Source organism: Neovison vison, chromosome 13 (assembly GCF_020171115.1).
Source record: "Neovison vison isolate M4711 chromosome 13, ASM_NN_V1, whole genome shotgun sequence".
Lineage (NCBI taxonomy): Eukaryota > Metazoa > Chordata > Mammalia > Carnivora > Mustelidae > Neogale > Neogale vison.
In genome coordinates this window covers 142,717,119-142,737,936 of record NC_058103.1, presented here as the reverse complement: position 1 = coordinate 142,737,936, position 20,818 = coordinate 142,717,119, and the positions used below count along the sequence as shown (strand labels likewise).

At 44.8% G+C, this 20,818-nt stretch overlaps 1 protein-coding gene across 5 annotated transcripts in view; it reads left to right on the top strand.

Moving 5' to 3' along the window:
* SV2B (synaptic vesicle glycoprotein 2B) overlaps window positions 1-20,818 on the top strand; it is a 188,345-nt gene that overhangs the window by 93,607 nt on the left and 73,920 nt on the right. For 4 of the 5 annotated variants that reach the window (XM_044230517.1, XM_044230519.1, XM_044230522.1 and 1 more), the window contains exon 2: window positions 16,381-17,222. In XM_044230517.1, coding sequence (XP_044086452.1) covers window positions 16,682-17,222 — 541 coding nt within the window. In that variant the 5' untranslated portion in view covers window positions 16,381-16,681. Of the gene's footprint in view, window positions 1-14,653; window positions 14,677-16,380; window positions 17,223-20,818 lie in introns of those variants that run through there. The other variant, XM_044230520.1, reaches the window with a different exon arrangement.

Here is a 20,818-nt window from a genome sequence, read left to right as displayed (position 1 = left end):
CAAACCACACGTCATATGTGGGGCTTGAACTCAGGATAGTATGATCAAGAGTTGTATGCTCTACCAACTGAGCCAGCTAGGGGCCCTTTTATGAGCCTGTCTTATTCATTCATTCATTCATTCATCCATCCATCTATCCATCCATCCATTCATCCATCCACTCATTCATTCATATTTACGAAGAGAGAGAGAGTGCTTGAGGAGGGGTTGGGGAGGGGCAGCGGGAGGGGGAACATCTCAGGCAGGCTCACCACTGAGCCTGATGCAGGGCTCTATCTCAGGACCCTGAGATCAGGACCTGAGCTGAAATCCAGAGTCGGACGCTCAACTGACTGAACCACCCAGGTACCCCAAATCTGTTTTTAAGAGAGGGGCAAACTGACATTAAGGGGGTCAGGTAACTTGCAGAGCTGAACTTAGATTCCAACCCTGTTGATCTAATGCTGAAATAGGAGCCCCAGTTTTTGTAAGTATTTGCTGAAAGCTTCCCAACTCAAAGTGCTTTAGAAAGAATTCTGTGATTCTTTACTGTTGCATTTTCTCTTCTCCCTCTTTTGTATCCCCTTCTTCTACCTCTTCTTTTCGAAGGCTTTATTTATTGTTACAATGCACATGATTCTTCTTTCTAGAGGTAACTACTGCTAATATGTTGCCCTGAAAGTTCACCCTTCCAGCAGGTTCTCTGTGCCTGTAGCCATATGTATGCTGTTTCTACATATGGAGGCTGCACTGATCCACAGGGTCTGCTGCTCAGAGGCCTGGTGATGGCTCCTGTTTTGAATTTCAATTCATACAAATCAGAAACCCCTTCAGGAATTTCTTTGTGTTATAATCTGATTGAAAGCTTTCAGGAGGACTTCAGGAGGGCTGTCCATCTGGGGACATCGTGCACAGCCCCTGCTGGGATGCTAATAGTTGCATAATTGTTTTGAGTGCATGGGAGTGGAGTGGAGGGGACCCATGACTTCTTAGCATGATAATGGGGTTGTTTTCTGATTTGTGAACTGATACATTCATGAAGTTGTAAATGTTAAACCTGCTTAGTACCTGTTATCTTTCCTACAGTACTTGATGGTACTGTAAAGAGAGCAAGTTTAAAGTCAGGATCGTCCAGAGGAGGGAAAATGGGTCCTCGGGTCAATCGAGAAGTTTGAAAGGCTGATGCTCTGATGTTAGGATCCCTTGTTTTGCTGCATCACCTCAAATAGGAAAGAAGATTATGACCCAGCTCTGGGGATGTGTGTCTTCTGGAGAGGCCCAGGAGAGCGAGAAGGGGGCACTTCGTTTGAGCAGTTCTCTTAAAAACATTTGTCTGCTGCAAATTCTAGAAGGTGGGGCTGAAGAATACATTTGGGGAGAACATCCTGTGTCGAGAGCCAATTGTTGCCTCCATGGACCATCTTTCTAGTCTCTGTATCTAAAAGTGCCCTGTGTGCTGCCCACCAGGGAAGTGATTTGTCCAGTTCATGCAAACAAAGGACCCATTTTTTAGGAGCATGTCTATCAAGTCTGTGTGGTCAGCTTGACATCAATAGCCAAGCTGAGGTCTCCAAGCCCAGAGGAAGCAGCTGTCGCTTTTCTGGATATAGTAGAAACTGACCAGCTGCTTTTTTCCAATTCTCCCAGCAGAGACCACTCCCATTCTGCAAAAAGTCCTGTGCCTGTCCTTTTATTTCTATGCACCACAGCTTGCAAATTACCTCTCTTTCCTTAGATCTCTAGGGGCAATCATTACTGTGTGGTTTATGATGAAGAAGAAAGTGTTATTTTGCTCCTTTGAAAGGAAAACAACACCAGGTGAGCTGGCTTCGGGGGTGAAAGTTTCCAAAGATCATTTTGCTAATGACACACACATACTCACAGAACATAGAAAGACATCCTGTATTTGGTTTCAAGGCTCCTGATAATAACAGCGGGCTGCTCTGGAGGTGGACCCGGCAGGAGGACTGAGGAGGAGCCATCCTTCATGGGATATGTTACAGTTGCAGTGATGAGCCATCTGTTTCTAGGACAGGTCTTTTTTTTTTTTTTTTTAATGGATAGGATGATTCTAGTAGGTCTGGAGGAGCCCATGAAAATATTCCTGCCAGGTCTTCTCAAAATTCATCTTCTTCCCTCTTTGTGTATGACAGTCCTCTCTGTAATAAGGCAATTTAGGCATAGGAGGCCAGTGAAGGCACATCTTTAAAAAAAAAAAATGCTCACCCTGTCAATCCAGATTCTCTCCTACCTGGCCCTCCCTTTGTTTCTCACTCAGGATGCCAGGCCATATCTTTCTTAGAGTTCATTTTCATCTCAAGGGCAGTTAAAAGGATGCTGTGATGGGTTACTTGGGTTGCCATGGCCCTGGGCTAAAGTTGGGCAGGTGTCCAATCTCCTCTGTGTTTTTCTTTTGTAATATTATACTCATTGAGGGCCTATCGATGCAAAGTCCTGCCACCTGCTACCTAGGAGACAAAGATGACCCCTGACTTCAAGGTGCTTACAGTCTAGGCAGTTAGCTGTAAGAGTACGCAATGGGGGCAGTACTACTTTTGGTGACTTAAGCAGAGTTCTTAAAAATGTTGACATCATTGGAAAACTGTCCTTGCCAAATTTGTAGGAGTAATTTCAATAGTAAAGCCAAACGGTGGGAAAGGGTGTGTCGAAGAATGTATCCCCCATTTAGCCAGAGACATTAGACAAGTAATATGTGATATTCTGTGATAATGTGGGGAAGCCTGCAGACCTCTGCAGAGGCCATGAGGTATAGCGTTGCCTCTCTCCAGGTTTGTGCCCTTGGGCAATGCTCTTGGCTTCTCTGAGCTCCTGTTTCCCAAACCCACCTCCCAGGTCTCTGTGAGGATTATATGAAATTAAGTGAGAAAACTCCTGACATCTACTACAAGCTCATAAAAGGGTTTCTTCCTTTCCCCTGTCCTTTCCCTGTTACTCTAGGATTTGGAGCAGAGCCCAGAACTGTACAAAACGCTAGGCTCCAGCACTAAATATGTTTGCAATCCTGGCAACATTTTAGCCCTTTCTAATTACAAAGTTTATACTTTGCCAAAGCTGAATTAGGGGTGAGGATGGAGAGAAGGGGGGGCTAATTATAGAGACTAAATACACTGGAATGGGGGCAGGAGAGGGAAGGAGAACCACGGGGCCAATCACACCCAGAGGCTGAGTAATTCCAGGATAATGAGGAGATGCAGACAGGAATTCGGACCTTCCAAGGTAATTAAAAAAATATATTTCAGGGAAATACATGAGACTGATAAGCACATGATGAGCTAGCTATGAGCCTCTACTTATGGTTTCCCCAAAGTGAGAAGTATGGGGAGGTTCCTGGGGCTGAGAGGGCTGCAGGCTGATGGGGACCAGGATGGAGCCATAACTAGGCAGCCAGGACCAGAAGACCCTGGCCAAGCAGTCTGGGGTAAGACCAGGATGGGGGTGGGGGGGCACCCGCTGAGGGTGGAACTGTAGCCAGTCCTAGAGGAGAGAGCTTTTCCAGAGCGGGGTAATTGCAAGGCTAGAATGTAGCAAAAATCTGGTTAGTTTAAAAAAAAAAAAAAAAGCATGCAAAGGGACCAAGAGCAGAGAACAGGTGAATCAGGACACCAGGAAGTGTTCCCCCAGCCATGGCTCTCTGACTTGCCTTTGGGGCAAGGTGGGAAGGTCTTGGATCCTCCCTGACATCACCTACATCACTTTGTGTATCTGTTGGTCTTTATGTTCCTCCCAGATCTAGACCTACTAAGTTTTTTAAAGATCCAGAATTTCAACCAGTGTCACCTCCTGGACCAACACATTTGTTTCATAACAGCTCTGTATTTTTACTTTTGGGGGGTATACTTCCAAAGTTTCTAACAAACTGCAAGATGAGGACTATCTTATGGGTGAGGAAAGAACTCTATCCTTACAGAAAGCCCGTTGTTTTTAGATCTAGTAAAAGTTTCTGTCAACTAGGATATGAGGACCATGAGGGCAGGAGCTGGTAATATTCTCCTTGGAGTTCAGAGCACCTCCTATGTAATAGGAACCCCCCCTCCACCCCCCAAAGTTTTCATGAAATAGTGAACAACCATCATGATGACAATTCAGTAAGGCTAGTCACTTAGGGAGGAACTGCCCGAAAGGATGAAAATGCAGCTGGGGAGGTGGAGGAGGTGTTTCATGAGGGTCCTTCAAGGCCAAATAAAGGACAGTATTTTGAAGGTTTTGAGAAGCCACTTAGGAGATTATAGTCAGGCCATGTGGAGGTGGGCTGATGGCGTTGAGGGAATCCATTGGAGTGATGAGCTAAGGCAGTGCCAGCGGGACAGAGCACAGGGCATGTCTCCGGACCTTGTTTGTTCAGCATAGTGTCAAAAGTGAAAAGCGAGTAGGGTCAGCTGGCAAAATCTGCAGGCCACACAAGAAGGGGATCTCTGGCTTTCTTTGAAGATGGCCATGGTAGTCTTCAAAGATACATTCAATTCTTTTCCTGGGATAGCCGTCTAAACTATTTGTTCCTTCTCTTCAAGCTAGTCTTTCAACCAGGAGAATTGTTTTTGAGTCACATCTATTTGGGGAAGGACAAAAATGTGCCTGAAAAGCCCAGCAGGTTCTCATATCTCTTCTTGCTCTGGGAGATTGAAGTCCACCAGCAACGTGACCTACCTAGAAATGTTCCCTTAGATAACCCTGTGCTGCGTTCTGAGTCTCCCAGTGGATCTGTGTCACACAGGGGTTCCATTTTAATGGCTCTTTTCTTTCCAAAGGAAGTATTACTTCTCAGGAAAACCTAACCCAACAAAACAAACAAACAACCCCCCCCCCCCAAGAACTCGCCTCCATTCCTTTCCCTTCCTCTAGCCTAGGCTAAAATGTGTCTGTGCCAGGTTTGCTCCTAGAGCTTTGAGGCATCAATTAGTTGAGCACCTTCTATTGTCACTCAAGGACCTTCCCAGTCTGGCCCTAACTTCTTTCCTGCATTTACCCCCCACCATCCTCCCCAGGGCCCCCTGAGTTCCCTCCTGACTCATCGGCTTCCCTGGAAGCACATCATTAGATAATTCGGCATCACTGAAGGAGAGCAGAATATGCCACTCCAAAAGATGTCACCTTGGCCCACTGATTATTTTGAACTGAGCTTACTTAAGAAATTGTTTTTGCAAGAAGGATCCTCGGATCATGTTTTGTTCCTCTTAAAGCAGGAAATAAAACCTCCTTGTGAAAAGTGTGCTCCTTGTACCAGGAGGGTTGAAGACATCCTTATCACCAGACTTAGGAATTTAGGGCCAAGAGGGATCCATGAAGAACACTTGTCACTTCTTAACTAGTTTATTCCCCCAAGCCCTTCATCTGGTCAATTCTTTTTTTTTTTTTTTTTTTAATATTTTATTTATTTATTTAACAGAGAGAGAGAGAGAGAGATATCACAAGTAGGTAGAGAGAAAGGGGGAAGCAGGCCAGAATAGGGGAGGCCAGATCCCAAGGACCTGGGCTGGGAATTCTTAGTTGTCCGGCAGGCAGGTCCTCCCAGTGGTAGTCAATAGATTCCTGTGCACATTTAAGGCTTCTTTGCTAGCACTGGTTTCCAGGAGAGGAAGGGAGTAGGAGAGGAGGTAAGGGTAAGGGGGAGGAAGCTTAGTATAGGTTGAGAGTTTGAATCTGGATTCTCGAACTTACTGGCTAGGTGAGCTTGGCAAATGCCTGGTCCTCTCTGAGGCTCAAGTTTTCTTTTCTATGGAGTAGAGAAATACGAATATCTATCTTGCTGTGTTGTGAAGTTCAATGAGATGATACATTTTTATTGCTCAAGTGAGAAAGTGTTGCTTTCGTTCTACTTGGAAGGCAGCGTTTTCTGTCTGGGTGGTATTTGCCAGCTTTCCATCAGTCATGCACGATTCTCCTCGAGACTTTTACCATATCATTGGCAAAGATCAAACATCACTGTACTCCCATTTAATTTTAAAAAGTAAACTCATTCTTACTAACAGAATACATTTGTTTAGGAAGGAGACTGTATCACTCCTGTAACCATAGGATAACTATACAAACAAACACGATGAAAACAACACAGTGCTATGTTACTGATGTTAAGCCAGATACTGTTTACTTTGTTGCAAAAAGGGGATTCATGAGTTAGCAGGTAGGTGGCAGAGCTATGCTGGTCCCCCAAAGATTTTGATGTCCTTGACCATCAAAGGGATTGAAAGAACAGTAAAAAAATACAATCACCCTTTCTTTATGTGATCTAATGCTACTTAACACTATGCTTGAACACCTTATGAAATCATGTCAGTTCCCACAAAACAGAGTATCTTCCACTTTGGGAAATGCCAGCATTGGGCATCAGTCATTTGGGCACACAATATTAGCCCATGACCGCAGGGATGTGGGTCAGGGCCAGGATCGCCAGAGAAGGGAGCTGCCACAGGGTTGTGGGGAGAGGTATTCAAGACCCTGGCCTGGGGGTGAGGGGTGGAGGTGGGGATTCAAGGCAGACCTGCCGCAGAGTGGGGTGCTAAAAATCCAGAGGGTCTCACCTCGAAGGCTGCAGGTTTGCTGCTCAAGTGGGGTGAGGGTAAGGCTCTGATTGTTCTTGCGGCTCTGTTATGCATTGCTGCAGAGGTGAGGGAATATGTAGAAATGCAGGTCTGGGTTCTGGGCCTTTATATAATTATAGCTATTTTTACAGAGCTCTTACCAAGGTTTCTGACCATATTAACTCATTTAATTCTCATAACAATCCAATGAATAGAAATCTGAATTCTTTTCATTTCACACATGAAGAAACTGCAGCCTAAAGGTTAAATAACTTGCTCTCATTTTCTGAGGTTGTAAGCGGCAGAGCTGGTGTTGGTAAATGTATGCGGTGGGCAAGAATTTGCTTTACAACATTACCCAAGGCAAGAAAGAGCATTAAAAGTGTGTTTTCTTTCTTCCTTTCTTTCTTTCAAATCACATTGCAGTAGTGGTAGTAAGGTGGCCATCATCAGTCTCTGTTAGGGCTCCGTTCTCCACTCCCGTGGACCACTTAAATGGTCCCACAAACAGTGGGGTCACCTGGCTCTTAGCCCGTGGCTGTGGCCACCGTGGTTTTCCTTGTTCTTCCTGCTACTCAGGGGTGCCACAGGGGCAGGCTTTGTGCCCTCTGCTAAGCAGTTCCGGTCTGGATGAATGCAGGGACACCACTCAATAAGTCCTGATTCTGTTTACAGACTGTACGCCCACCTGGGGCCTGTGTTGCTGATCCCAGGGCTGCAGGATTAATCGTCTCCATAGACTCCCCCCAACTCTCCCTGATCCTACAAGAAGGACTGGAGTCCATCTCTTCTCTGGAAACTCAGTCCCTGCTTCTCAGAGTTTCCCTCCGCCAGAGCTTGGGCACCCCCTCTATAAGTCAAAACACCAGCCCCTCTTCTTCTTCCCTTCTGGCTTAGCTCCTGGGTCGGTCTAATTGTCTGAAGACTTGGTTGAAGGCATCTTTGGACTTGCCCTGCGTCAACACACACACACACACACACACACACACTACCTGTTTCCTATAGAAAGAAGAACGTAGGGTAGATCTTCTTAACCTTGAGTTAGCACAAAATTGCCCAGAGAACTTGCTAATAAAACAGATTTATGTCCCCTTTTTCTTTCAAAGGATTTTGGATGGAGCCCAGGAAGCTGCATTTAACTGGCACGAAATGATTTTGCTGTAAGTGATTTGAGAACCACACTGTGGGAAACATTGACCTGCCTTTAGCACAGAGAAGAGCCAAGAGGGAGAAAATTAGCATTTCAGGGAGTACTAGGCAAACATTAACACCTTGACAAATCAACCTGTGTACTATAAATACCTATTTGCAATATATAATGCTATGGAAACTATTGGTATAATGATACGAATATATGATTTGCTTGGCAATTTCAACTACTCTTATGGTATGATCATTTTTTTTTCTGAATAAGTCCTTTAAAAAACATAATTTTTATAACACCATAATATTTAACTGTGTAAGTATGCTAACATTTATTCACCTATTCCCTGTTTTTTAATATATGTTTCCAGGTTTGATGTTCTAAGTAATGCTTTGATCAACATTTCCCTTGTTTTGTATTTTATTTTATTATTTTTTTAAGATTTTATTTATTTTTTTGACAGACAGAGATCACAAGTAGGCAGGCAGGCAGGTGGAGGGGGGAAGCAGGCTCCCTGCTGAGCAGAGAGCCCGATGCGGGGCTCGATCCCAGGACACTGAGATCATGACCTGAGCCGAAGGCAGAGGCTTTAACCCACTGAACCACCCAGGCGCCCCTTGCCTTTGTATTTTAAAATGAAGAACAATTCTGAACATCCCTAGTACTTTCAAGGATTTAGTATTGCTTTGAAATACTTTGTTGTTTTCCTTTCACTGAAAGATCAGGTGTTTTGGTCTGTGTTTAATAATCAGTTGTTTCTCATACCTTGGGAACAAGCTTTCTGTTTTAACACAATGGAAATAGCTAAGAAGGGAGAGCAGTGTACTTTCCATGTCATACTAATGAGCATATGCAGTTATAAGTGGGACAGAGACAGTGATTCTGGGGAGCCTCAGAGAACACTGTCTCCCAATACCAGCCAGAAAAGTCTTGGTATTTGCAGCCCATGGGTTGATGTGACCCACCAAGGAGTACTGCAGGTGGCTAAAACATATGTTATGGTCAGGAAGTTGATGGCAAATAACTCAAGCCTTCCTGAGAACCCCTGTATCACACCTTCTCAGCTGGGAGCTTGATGGCTGTAGAAGGCCAGTTAGGGAAGCAAAGGAGTGAATAGGTCCTCGTGAAATGTGGCACTTCAGGACATCAGCTGGGCTGACTTTTTTTTTTTTTTTTTTAAACAAAGGTAAGCCAGTTGGTCTATTTACAGAAAATGTAAGGGCACTCTGGCCCATGGGCCATTTTAGACTTGCTTTCAGCCTGACATAGAATAAATACTAACCTTTAATGAGCAAACATTTCCAAAGACCTTCTGTGGTTAAACACCCATGTTTGGTGTTGGAGATGCAAAAATAGGTTAAAAGGTTAAAAAAAAAAAAACACAAAACCAAAACCCAGCACAGCGCATTATCTATCCTAGAATTGCTTACAGCCTCTTGGCAGAGAGACACATAAACAATTATAATAAAATATGATAATAGAGATATCATGAGACCTCTTGAAGTAATTCTAAATGTTTAAGTATAAAGAGCCATCAAATTGCCAAAAATGGCTTGTTGGTTCATAAATGTTGCTTTTAATTTAAAAAAGATACTATTCCTAGATATTAAAGTAATAACAATTGTGTTTTAAATATTACTCTGATGGTTCAAAGCATTGTCACAGATGCTGGAAAGGACCCAAAGAAGTCACCTAGTACAGCCACCCCTTTTAGGGACCTCAGAAAGTGAGTGACTCATTCAAGTTTCCCCAGGGACTTGATGGTAGAGATAGGACTATAATTCATGTCCTCCTTCCAGTGGTCCAATGGTCTTTCTCTTCCACAGCCTACAGTATTTTATACTGAGTCCCCCTGCCCTCTCTTAATACTCATTTTTGGTATGACCGACACAATTTGTATGAAAACTTGAGGAAGAGGTGCCTCAAATGCGAACTGACACATTGGGCATCTCATTAGTACCCATTGGAGTTAGTCGACTACCCTAGTCATGTAAAAGAGAATTCTAGCAAGCTTCCCAAGGGTCTAACAACCTTCTCAAGGGTATAACTCAAGTTATACCTTTATATGCCTCAGTTCTCCCTAAACTCCTGCCAAATACTTTCAGGGGTACACAAGTCTAGTTCGTGTGTTGGTGTACTAGTCCTTCTGGTTCAGGTTATCCGACGTTTTCTTCTGCCTTGATTCACTGTGGTGATTTTCCCTTCAAGGCCAGTTGTAACCGAGGGTACAGCTGCTGTTGAGGGGGCCAATGAGAGTGCCTAGCTTTCTGGGGTGGGTGCTGAGGACACTAGTATCTTTGCTAAGGGGACCATCTTCTCTTATTGCTTGTGCTAAGGTTGCTACATTCCAGGCTCTTGATACATCACCAAGATTTGAGTGAATCTGGTGAAAAATCCGAGTTTTCCCTTCCTTCAGTTGTGATTCACTGGGCTGTGACCAGGTTGTGCTCTCCAGTTCTCTCTTCCAATAGGAAACTCTTAGTCCCACATGTCTCTGGGATGCTCACCAAGTGAGCTCTCAAGACATGAGACAAATCCTAGGATGAAGAGACCTTAGGCTCAAAGCATAAAATCAGGACCTAACTGGAAAAGCCTGGATTCCATGGATGTTAACACAAGTTCCCAGGGAAAAAGAGGCTGTGACGATGGGAAACACTGATTTCAACCAGTGAAGTAGATTTATTTTGGTGGGGGAAAGAACAGCAGCTTTCTTCTGAGGTATAACGTATGTAACATTAATCCATTCATGAATGCAGGAATCAATGATTTTTTTTTTTTAGCAAATTTATGAAGCTGTCCAACTGTCACAAAATAATCCAATTTTAAAACATTCCTGTCATTCCCCCCAACCCACATTTCCTTAAGTTTACTTACAGCCAATCCCCACTCCCACCCAGAGACTTTCTGTCTCTGTGGATTTGCCTGTTTTGGACATTTCATGTAAGAGAATATAATACGTGGCCTTTGGCATTTGGCTTCTCAGACTTGGCGTATTGTTTTTGAGGCTCGTGCATGAATTATGTATCAGTACGTTGTGCCTTCCTTTTGCTGGTGATTATCCCAATGCCTGGCTATACCACATTTTGTGAAGGACACTTGTATTATTCCCAGTTTGGGGCTATTATAAATTATAATATCAGCCTTCCTATATTAGTCTTTGGGTGGAATTTTTTTTTTTTTAAATTTCTCTCAGGCAGATACTTAAGATGGAATGGCTGGCATATTTTTTAAAATTATTTATTTATTTACTTGACAGAGAGAGGGCATAAGCAGGCAGAGAGGCAGGCAGAGGCAGAGAGAGAAGCAGGCTCCCCACTGAGCAAGGAGCCCGATGCGGGGCTCGATCCCAGGACCCTGAGATCATGACCCAAGCCGAAGGCAGCAGCTTAACCCACTGAGCCACCCAGGTGACCTGGCTGGTGTATTTTGTAAGCACATGTCTAACATTTTAAGAAACTGCCACGCTGCTTTTTGAAGGAGCTGAGCCATCCTTCATCCCCAGCACCTATAGATGAGGTACGGGGTGCAGCCCTCTGTATTGTTAAGTCAGTATCTATTCAGGTCTTTCACAGACTGGAACCTAGGAGCGTTCAGTTTGAATCTCCAGAAGAGAATAGTGAACGGGATATGCCATGTTTCCCAAACTTCTTTGCTCCTGGAATTCTATCTCTTCCCCCTACGCCTCCCGAAATGAGCTGATGAAGGCCCTAACGTTCTAGAGCACCCATTTCGGGAAGCATTACATCATCCTTTTCTGATATTATTTTTAGCTTTGTTCTCTGTGATATTTAGTTACACACAAGGGTGTACCACACAGGGATGCTGAGTCGAACAGCACAGACTCAGAGGTTCAGGGAACGTGAGAGGTGAGAGAAGAGGCTGACAAGGTTGGGGCTAGCGTGCGTCAGAGAGGGAGCAGTTTTCATGAGGAACGAAATGCCAGTTCGTTTTTCTCTGTACTCGGTTCCCCGGCGCGGCCCAGATGGACCCCCACACCTCACGCTGGGCTGGGCTCACGTTGAGATGCTGGCTACACGTTAATTGTCAACGAGCCGTCAGATAACGATCCTGATGACAGCCACAACGAAGATAATCAGATCAAATTTACATCCGTCACATCTGTGCCCGGCACCCTGCTAAGCGTTCTTCACGGAGTACCTCACATGGGTGCTTTTATTACAACTGCTTTACAGATAAGGAAATTGAGGCCTGAAAGGAAGAGCTAGTGTGCTCAGGCCATAGGGTGTGTGGCGGCGGAGTCAGGACTTGAACTGGGGCCCCCTGATGCGCGAGTTTGTGCTCTTGGACCCCTCTACTCTGTGTCCCACCACTCCACCCAAAAAGGCAATCTGAAAGAAATCTGGAAACAGATTTTCATTTTGGTTATACAGCACCTGGAAGATTCCGGGAAGATTTCCAGTCTAGAGTTTGCCCTCCAAGCATCACCACTGTCCCAGTCTCCTCACCTTCTCCTTGTCTGCTGAGAGGAAGTGCACCATCTGTTCTCCTGTGGGAGTCTCCTCGTGTCCGTCCTTTTCTTCCAGTCCCATGGCCACGACCTTTGTCCTGGCCTCATCTCGCCTCTGGATGTTTACCCTCCCCACCATGAAATTTCTACCTAGTTTCATTGTTCCCAGGTTTTCTCTTAAAAACCAGGTCACCTATTCCCACCAGGGAGATCTTTCTAGATCCCTGCTCTGTGGGACAGGCTGCTCTGCTCACGTCAACAACTGTCGTGGCTCCCTTTGCTCAGAGGAAGATTCCCAGTCCTTGAGAAGGGCATTCAGACCGACTGCTCTTCACGGCCCCATTCTATCGCCTCTAAGTCTCCCTTCTTGGTTCGGCTGCTGTAGGCAGGTCTTCCACTGCTACCCAAACAAGCTAAGTCATGTTCTCTCCATGACTTTGCTGATCCTTGGTCTCCAGTGCACAGTGGCCTCCTCTCCTTCTGGCTTCTCTGAGCCCTTTTCTGCCCTTGACAGTCCCCAGCCTCTAGGATGCTGTTCCAGCACATCCCATAATGACCCGTCCCTCTTCTGAACTCCTGGGAGAGCCTACAATTGTGATGTCTTCAGCATCAGTCTTGTTTACTGTGAAATGAGTTCTTAATAATAGCCCTTGCCTCATAGGGTTGAATAAAAAACAGGATACATGTGATACCTCTTAGCCTAGTACCTGGGACAAAGCCACAAGGCAAGTTTTTCAATAAATAAAAGATACTATTATTAATAAATAAAAGATACTATTATTAATAATTAAGATTGTCATTTTTATTACTGCACGCATGACTCTTCCATGAGGAATAGGTGTCTTGAGAATGGGGCTCAGGTCATGTCATATCTATCACATTGCCTGAAACACCGGAGATCCTGGGGGACGTTTATGCAGGATGGGCACACAAAGCCTAACCTGAGAGTCAGAGACTTGATGCCACTCTTGGAACGGAGTGTGTGACCTTAACTTGTCTATTTGGAGTCCATTCTCTTCCCGTTGTCCCCCCTCCCTAAGGTTCTACGTGAACATGCTTCAAATCCAATCCCTGATGGTTGGTTTTCTGTGTTAACTTGGATAACCTTCTTTGATCCTCCCTAACCCTCAGTTTTCTGCATCCATAAAATGGAGAGAATGGTTTTGCTTCATGATTGGCTGTGAGGATACACGGTTATTGCTTTTCAGTCAATAGTTTCTGTCATGCTTCTTCTCTTATTGCTGGTTAGAGGATAAACACTTGGCTTGTTAATGTTGTTGAGCTAGTTCATTCCCTGGGGCTGCCTTAACCAAGTACAACAGTGTGGGTGGCTTAAACAAAGAAATCCACCATCTTATTGTTCTGAAGGCTAGAAATCCACAGTCAGGGTTGGTTCCTTTGGAGGGCAATAAGGGACACTTCTCGTCTAGCTTTGGGTAGCCTCAGGCATTGGTTTGTAGATGGTGCTCTCCCCAAATCATGTCATCTTCCCTCTCCTCAGATCACTGACTGAGTTCAAATTTCCCCTTTTTATAAGGTTACCGGTCATCCTGAATTAGAGCCCACCCTAATGATCTCATATTAGCTCCATTACTTCTAGAAGGACCATATTTCCAAATAAGGTCATATTCTGAGATACTGGGGGGTTAGCGCTTCAATATACCTTCTTGGGGATTCACATTGAAAGTGATTAATGGTTGTATTCTCTGGAAAATGCTTTGCTGGAAAAATAACTTGGCATTTCTCAATGGAAGAGAAAACAACCCCACAACACCCGTGGTGACTCCTCGTTACTCGACTGCCCTTGCCATCTGCAGAAGCTCATTTCACCGGATCAGATGAGTAGAATTAGCTTCAACAGAGATCTCCTTCTTTCCACAAAGTCAGTCCCAGGACCTCTGCCCCTTATGACATTTTCCACATATACTTTTAGAATTGCAAATCTATCATTTCTGGTTCACGACATTCTTTGCAGAGCCCCCAGGATGGAAATAACACACCAGATCTCAGGCAGTTGGCATTCTTTCTGGTTGGTTTTTTTTTTTTTTTATAGCACTCTGCAAAACTCTCATGCTGTTTACATGTGATTTATATTCCTCCTGTGGTTCCTAAATGGATATAATAAAAACAGATTTAGAATATTAATCTGACATGGTTCAGGCCAGCATGGTCCAATACAGTTTTATTTAGTGGGGATGGTAAAAAATCTGAAAAGATAAAGTGAGAATCAGTCCTTAGTAAATCTTTCTTGCTGGCTCTTAAGACACTGTTCCTGGGAAAGCTGTCCATTGGAGTCCTTGGGATGTTTGTGGAAAATGTAGGTTTCAAGGTCCCACCCACCATTCTGCAAGTTCTTTTTTTTTTTTTTAAAGATTTTTTATTTATTTATTCGAGAGAGAGAGACAGTGAGAGAGAGCATGAGCGAGGAGAAGGTCAGAGAGCGAAGCAGACTCCCCATGGAGCTGGGAGCCCGATGTGGGACTCGATCCCGGGACTCCAGGATCACGCCCTGAGCCGAAGGCAGTCGTCCAACCAACTGAGCCACCCAGGTGCCCCCATTCTGCAAGTTCTAAGTCTTTGGAGGAGGGGTCCTGGGATTTGCATTTCTAATAAGTCCCTCAAATCCCTGTGGTCCTGGCCTACCCTACCTTTGAGAAGCACCACCCAGAAAAAATGTGGGGTTTTTTTGTGTCACATGAGTTCCAGAGCTAGAGTCTGTCCAGGGCTGAAGGTGAGGAGAGCCAGGCAGGTAGTCGTGGAGCATGGAGATCAGTGGGTCCCGTCTGTTGTGGGGTGGCATCTTCGTGTGGATTTCAGATGGGACAGGGAGGCCTGTGAAGGTTGAAGGCACATATACACAACAGCAGGTGAGTTGAGCTGGGGCGGCCAGCTGTGAAGGGGTCCAGCAGCCAGGGAGAGCTGAAGTGGGGTCAGGTGTCTGGGAGGGGCCTTACTTCTACCCCTGAGGGCCACACAGAGAGCAGCTGGGTCTCCGTGTCCCTCCTGGGAAGCTATGTGAAAACTCAGACCCTGGAGCTGAACCAGCCCTTCTGCATGCTCTGGGAATCTGCATTCTAAAGCTCTCTAGGTGATCTAATGTGACAGTCCCTCTGAACAGCATTTGGGAAGCACAGGGACCATGGAAAGCATGGACTTTGGGAATCAGTGGGTCTGGTATTGAGTCCTCGCTGTTTGATCTTGACCTAACTCCAGCTGAGCTACGGTTTCTTTATCTGTAAAATGAAAGTACAGATACTTTCTTCAACGATCAGTGGTTGTAACGATTATGGAGAAGGGACATGACACATTGAGCACAATTTCTGGCACACAGTAGGCTTCATGTAGTGGTGGCTCCAAACCTTGTGAGAACTGAGATTCAAAGGATGGGATTGGGACAAAGGGTGCCAGTCGCTGGGCATGAGAATCAGCAGGTGGTCTCGGGGATTGGCCTTGGCTCTGATAATACTGGGTCCTGGTTTCTACAGTTGGAACTAGGAAAATAAAAGAGCAACAATCATGTCAGGGCTAAAATAATATTTCCCACGCAGGTCTGATGCTGTTGCAAGCATTTTATGAATAATTTTATGAGTCAGTTACTATTGTTATCCCCATTTTACAGATGAGAAAGCAGAGCCTCAGAGAGAAGTAAGCACGGTCACACAGCCCTGATGTAGCAGCATCAAGGTCTCCAGCTCTGGGTCTTCAACAGCTTTTCCTCTTTAGCTCAGCCAAGGACAAGATCAGAGGGGCCCTTGAACCAAAGTGCTGAGTCTCAAAGTGAGCTGGGCCTTTGGAGAAATGGTCCTGGAGGTTTGCCACTGCATTCTAGATATAAAATCACACAGCCACCTCATAACAAAGTCAGAAAAGCTGGCATTTTTCTAACAGAAGCTGAGCTGTAATAAACATGCCCTGTTGCCACCGGCTTGATAAATTCTAAAAGAACATCCCATAACACAAAGTCATCTTGTCTCGAGAATCCCTGGCCCACTTTCTCTTTCCTTCTTTTGTAAGAGTTGACTCCTTTCATAGGTTACTCAGCACCTCCGAGGGCCTCTCTGACCACTGCTGTTTCTCCCCCTCTCCTCTGTCTCACTGATTCAGTCCTGATTCATTTGATATGAATCCAAATGTCTAATCAAAATGTCCTCCACCTAGCGTTGGCATTTGTAAACGTATTTGTTTCCTTCTGAGAGTATTTTCAGAATTTCCGTATTTTGTGACACTCCTTTCTCCCTTTTCTGTACTCCCAGGGCATAACCTTCAATAGCAGAACAAATCAGTCCTGCTAGCAAGCTACCCAGTCCTGTGGGCTCCTTGTCAAGGAAAACAGCTGGCCCCATTTCTAATCAACATCTCCCCACAAAACTCTGCTGGGTCACTGAAGGAGACCAGACCAGAATTTGGAACTTTCCAAAGACTTCCCATAGATATTGAACGTGAAAAGGTACTTACATTGTCTTTGCGTCAGTCTGCTCTGTTTGGGAGCCAAGGGGGAGAATCACCCAAGAAGTCACACAGACAGATTCTACCTTTAACGCCTCTGTACATAGAATGGATGATGGTTATCGAAATAACCCAAACCTCTACCACGGTGCAAGAGATATAGCTCGAGAGGCGACCCGGCAGTCCCGGACCCAAGGGATGGATGACTACAAGTATCAGGACAGCTATGAGGGGTATGCCGCCAGTGACGGCTATTACCGTGGCAACGAGTCCAACCCAGAGGAGGACGCACAGAGTGATGTTACAGAAGGCCATGATGAGGACGATGAGATCTATGAGGGCGAGTACCAGGGCATCCCTCACCCAGATGATGTCAAGGCCAAGCAAGCCAAGATGGCGCCCTCCAGGGCAGATGGCCTTCGGGGCCAGGCTGACCTGATGGCGGAGAGGATGGAGGATGAGGAGCAGTTGGCCCACCAGTACGAGAACATCATTGATGAGTGCGGCCATGGGCGTTTCCAGTGGATCCTTTTTTTCGTCTTGGGTTTGGCCCTCATGGCTGATGGAGTGGAGGTGTTCGTGGTGAGTTTTGCCCTGCCCAGTGCAGAGAAGGACATGTGTCTGTCCAGTTCCAAAAAAGGAATGCTTGGTAAGTAGAAATTTCCAAAGATCATTCTCTTTGTGGCATTAAATGATGAAGGGGAAAGAGCAGTAAAATTTGTATAGCACCTGTCACTATTGGGCACCTTCAGTCTGCCACGATGCCCTTGCAAAGCTCACACTTTACCTCCATTTGTCTTGAAGGCATTTTTATCTCAGAGAAAATTAATTGGCTCAAGTTTACCCAGGGAATAAGTGTAAGAATTTGGATTCTTGCTCAAGTCTCTCTAACTGTAAAGTTCTTAGTTCTTTTTCCAAATCTTATTGCCTTTTTGAGGGTGAAACTTCTCTCACCTTCATATTAAACCACCTTCCATATCCAAATGACAAATACATTTTGTGAGTGGTAGGCCAGAAGGCCTCTTCCTCCCAGCTCTCTCTGTATCCTTCTAGAATATGGTGGCATCTGTTCCCAGTTTCTCTTGTATGCAAGTGTTAGTGGGCAGACTGCCTACGTACCTTGGGGATGCACTCTGGGTTGAGCTTACCCCCAGGTCCCCTGCTGGCCATTGGGAACCACGCTGTAAAGCACAGATGGATTCCACAGGAGGGAGGACCAGCCCTGCAAATCAGTAATGAGACTGGCACCATGAGAGCCAAGCCTCAAATATTAGGGCCCGAGACAAAGAGGATTTTGTGAAGTTAGAGGGAAGATGGACACCAATGATATGGTGTAGAAGAGATTTACCATAATACAAACTAGGATTTGTCTTGGTCATTCAGTGCCTTGGAAACAAACCCATTCTCTAGATGTAGAGTCCATGCAGTTGATTACTTAGCAAACATACAATTATTGAGAACTTACTATGAGTCATGTTCTTAAGAATCCTTAAGAATTCAAAACCTTTCTAGCAACTTACTTCATTTATACAACAATTATTTATTATGTGTATACTGTGTGTCAGTCTGTGTGCTCTGTCCTCGGGGAGAAAATATTGAACCAGATAGACATAGTCCTGACCTCTCAAGGGACTCACACACAGCAGGACAAGTAGGCATTAGCAGACACAGAGAGTCCTTTAATTACTGTAGAGATAAGTGCTACGAAATACCTTGTAGGACTCTCTTCCCTAGAACTCACATTAAAGCAAGGATTGGCAGGGGTGCCTGGTGGCATAATCAGAAGCATCCAACTCTTGGTTACTGCTCCGGTCCTGATCTCAGGGTCCTGATCCCAGGGTTGTGAGATCTTTAGGCTCTGAGCTCAGCCTGGAGTCTGCTTCAGATTCTCTCTCCCTCTCCCTCTGCCCCTCTCACTCATGCTAAAAATTCCCACTAAATAAATAAATCTTAAAAAAAAAAAAAGCAATTGTTGGCAAACACTTTCTATAAAGGCCCAGAGAGTAAATATTTCAGGCTTTGCAGATCCAAATAGTCTCTGTTATCGAGTCTGTGTTGGTAGCACAGAAGCAGCCATAGACAATACACAAACACATGGGCCTAACTGTGTTCCAATAGAACTTTATTTATGAAAAAAGACAAAGGGCCAGATTTAGCCTATAGGCTGTAGTTTGCCAGCCCTGATTTAAAGCCACTCTGAATAATATTGGAATATGAAATAAAGAAAACACCTGCAATAGAGAGTTATTCCTGGAAGCTTTTTAAAATTTGTTTAATCCACTTATGTGTAGCTAAGGGGCCATTTAAAATGATTAAACTGTGTCATATATGACCAGTAGGGAACTGAAAGAGATTGAGTATATACAAATAGTAGGAATGACTTAAGGAGCAAAGCTATCACCTGAAGTTTTAAAACACCATTAGAATTTTAGTTGCTTTTTTTAAAAAAAAAGATTTTATTTATTTATTTGATAGAGATCCAAGTAGGCAGAGAGGCAGGCAGAGAGAGAGGAGGAAGCGGGCTCCCCGCTGAGCAGAGAGCCCGATGCGGGGCTCGATCCCAGGACCCTGGGATCGCGACCTGAGCCGAAGGCAGAGGCTTTAACCCACTGAGCCACCCAGGTGCCCCTAGTTGCTTTTTTAAATTATATTTTTATTTAAAAAATTCTGCTATGTGCTTTTAAGTTTGAATCCTTTTTTTTTTTTTTTTTTTTTTTTTTGGTAAAGGCAAAAAACAAAACAAACCCAAGCCCCAAACCAAACCATGCAGTTCCCAGTTGATCTAAACATTTGCAAGCCCTTAATTTGCTTTATGGTATTCTCAACTGACACCCTGGGTCCCTGTTAGGCCAAGTTGGCAATGTCAGTAACGATTTCATGCCCTCTTGGTCTCTCTGCCACCCCGCTGCTTGGCAGCCTCATTAACAGAGCTGTGGTATGGTCGGAGCTCCCCATGGCTCCCAGGGCAAATGCTGGGAGTTGAGGGAATGTGGTCCTAATCTGGAGAGCTCGTATTTGTGCAATTTTTCTTTCGGGGCTTGCCAAGAAGACTCTATGACTCAGCCCGAGGGCAGGCAGGCTACCTGAGCAGAGATGGACTTCCTATGCACTTATGGGCGCCCCCCACCCCGGTGTGGTCAAGGAAATGGATCCAGGGCTGTAAATGATGGGAAGGTCTCCAGGGGCCGGCGTTTTCACACACTGCTTCATTTGACCTTCAGGGTCACCATAGTGATTAGAGGAGTTTCTCCCCATTTGTACATGTCAGGAAACAGGCTCAGAGATCTATATTCTAGGTTACACAGTAATTGCTAGAGCTGGGATTTCAACCCAGGTTTGTCTGATTTCAAGTCTTCCCTCATTCTACTCCACCATGCTGCCTTTCTCTCCTACAAGGTCTTTGGAAAAGAGGTTGTGCCTTGGGGCAGGACTTCTTTCCATGTCATCAAGCACTGTGTAGATTGTTTAGAGGACCATAGGTTACTTCCAACAGAGAGGTGGCATGTTGTGAGAAATGATGCTTTGGGCCCTGGAGTCTGTCCACGAGGCTTTGGCCACTGGCTATGTCATTGATCAGTTAGTGACCTTGGGCAAGTCATAAATTCTCTGAGTTTCCCATAGATGGAATAAGGGGAAAGCATTTTTTTTTTTTTTTGAGGACTGAATGAGATAAAGCTGGTAAAGCAGCCAGCACTGCACAAAGCCTAGACAACTCTTGCTATTTTGTATCCTGACATTCTCCTTCCCTGCATTTGTGACAAGTTATAGTTGCAGTGACGTAATAGAGCTCCATGCACCCTGGAGCTGGGCAGCCTGGGTTTGAGTCCTTGCTGTGCTAATTCTTAGGAGAGTGATTTGTGGAAAGTGGTTTAGTTTTTCTGTGCCTTGGTTTCCTTGTCTGCAAAATGGAGATGACAACGGGATTTACTTTATAGAGTATTGGGAGGATTCAATGAGTTCTATTCATTTAACTTGCCTAAAACAGGGCTTGCATATAATTGATGCTCAAGATATCTTCATTGTTGTTATTATTATTATCATTTATTATATGGTTGTTATTGTACTAAACTGATGGCTTGGTAATGATAAACCACCTAAATTCAGAGCTAGATCTTCTCAGTTGATGACTTTGCATATTTTTTCAGGCCAAATTATTTTTTGCAGACTTTTAAGGTCAAGCTGCCTTATGTTGGTTGGTGACAAGGCTTCCTCTCTTCTGTGCTAGCATAGTTCTTTGCCTTTTTC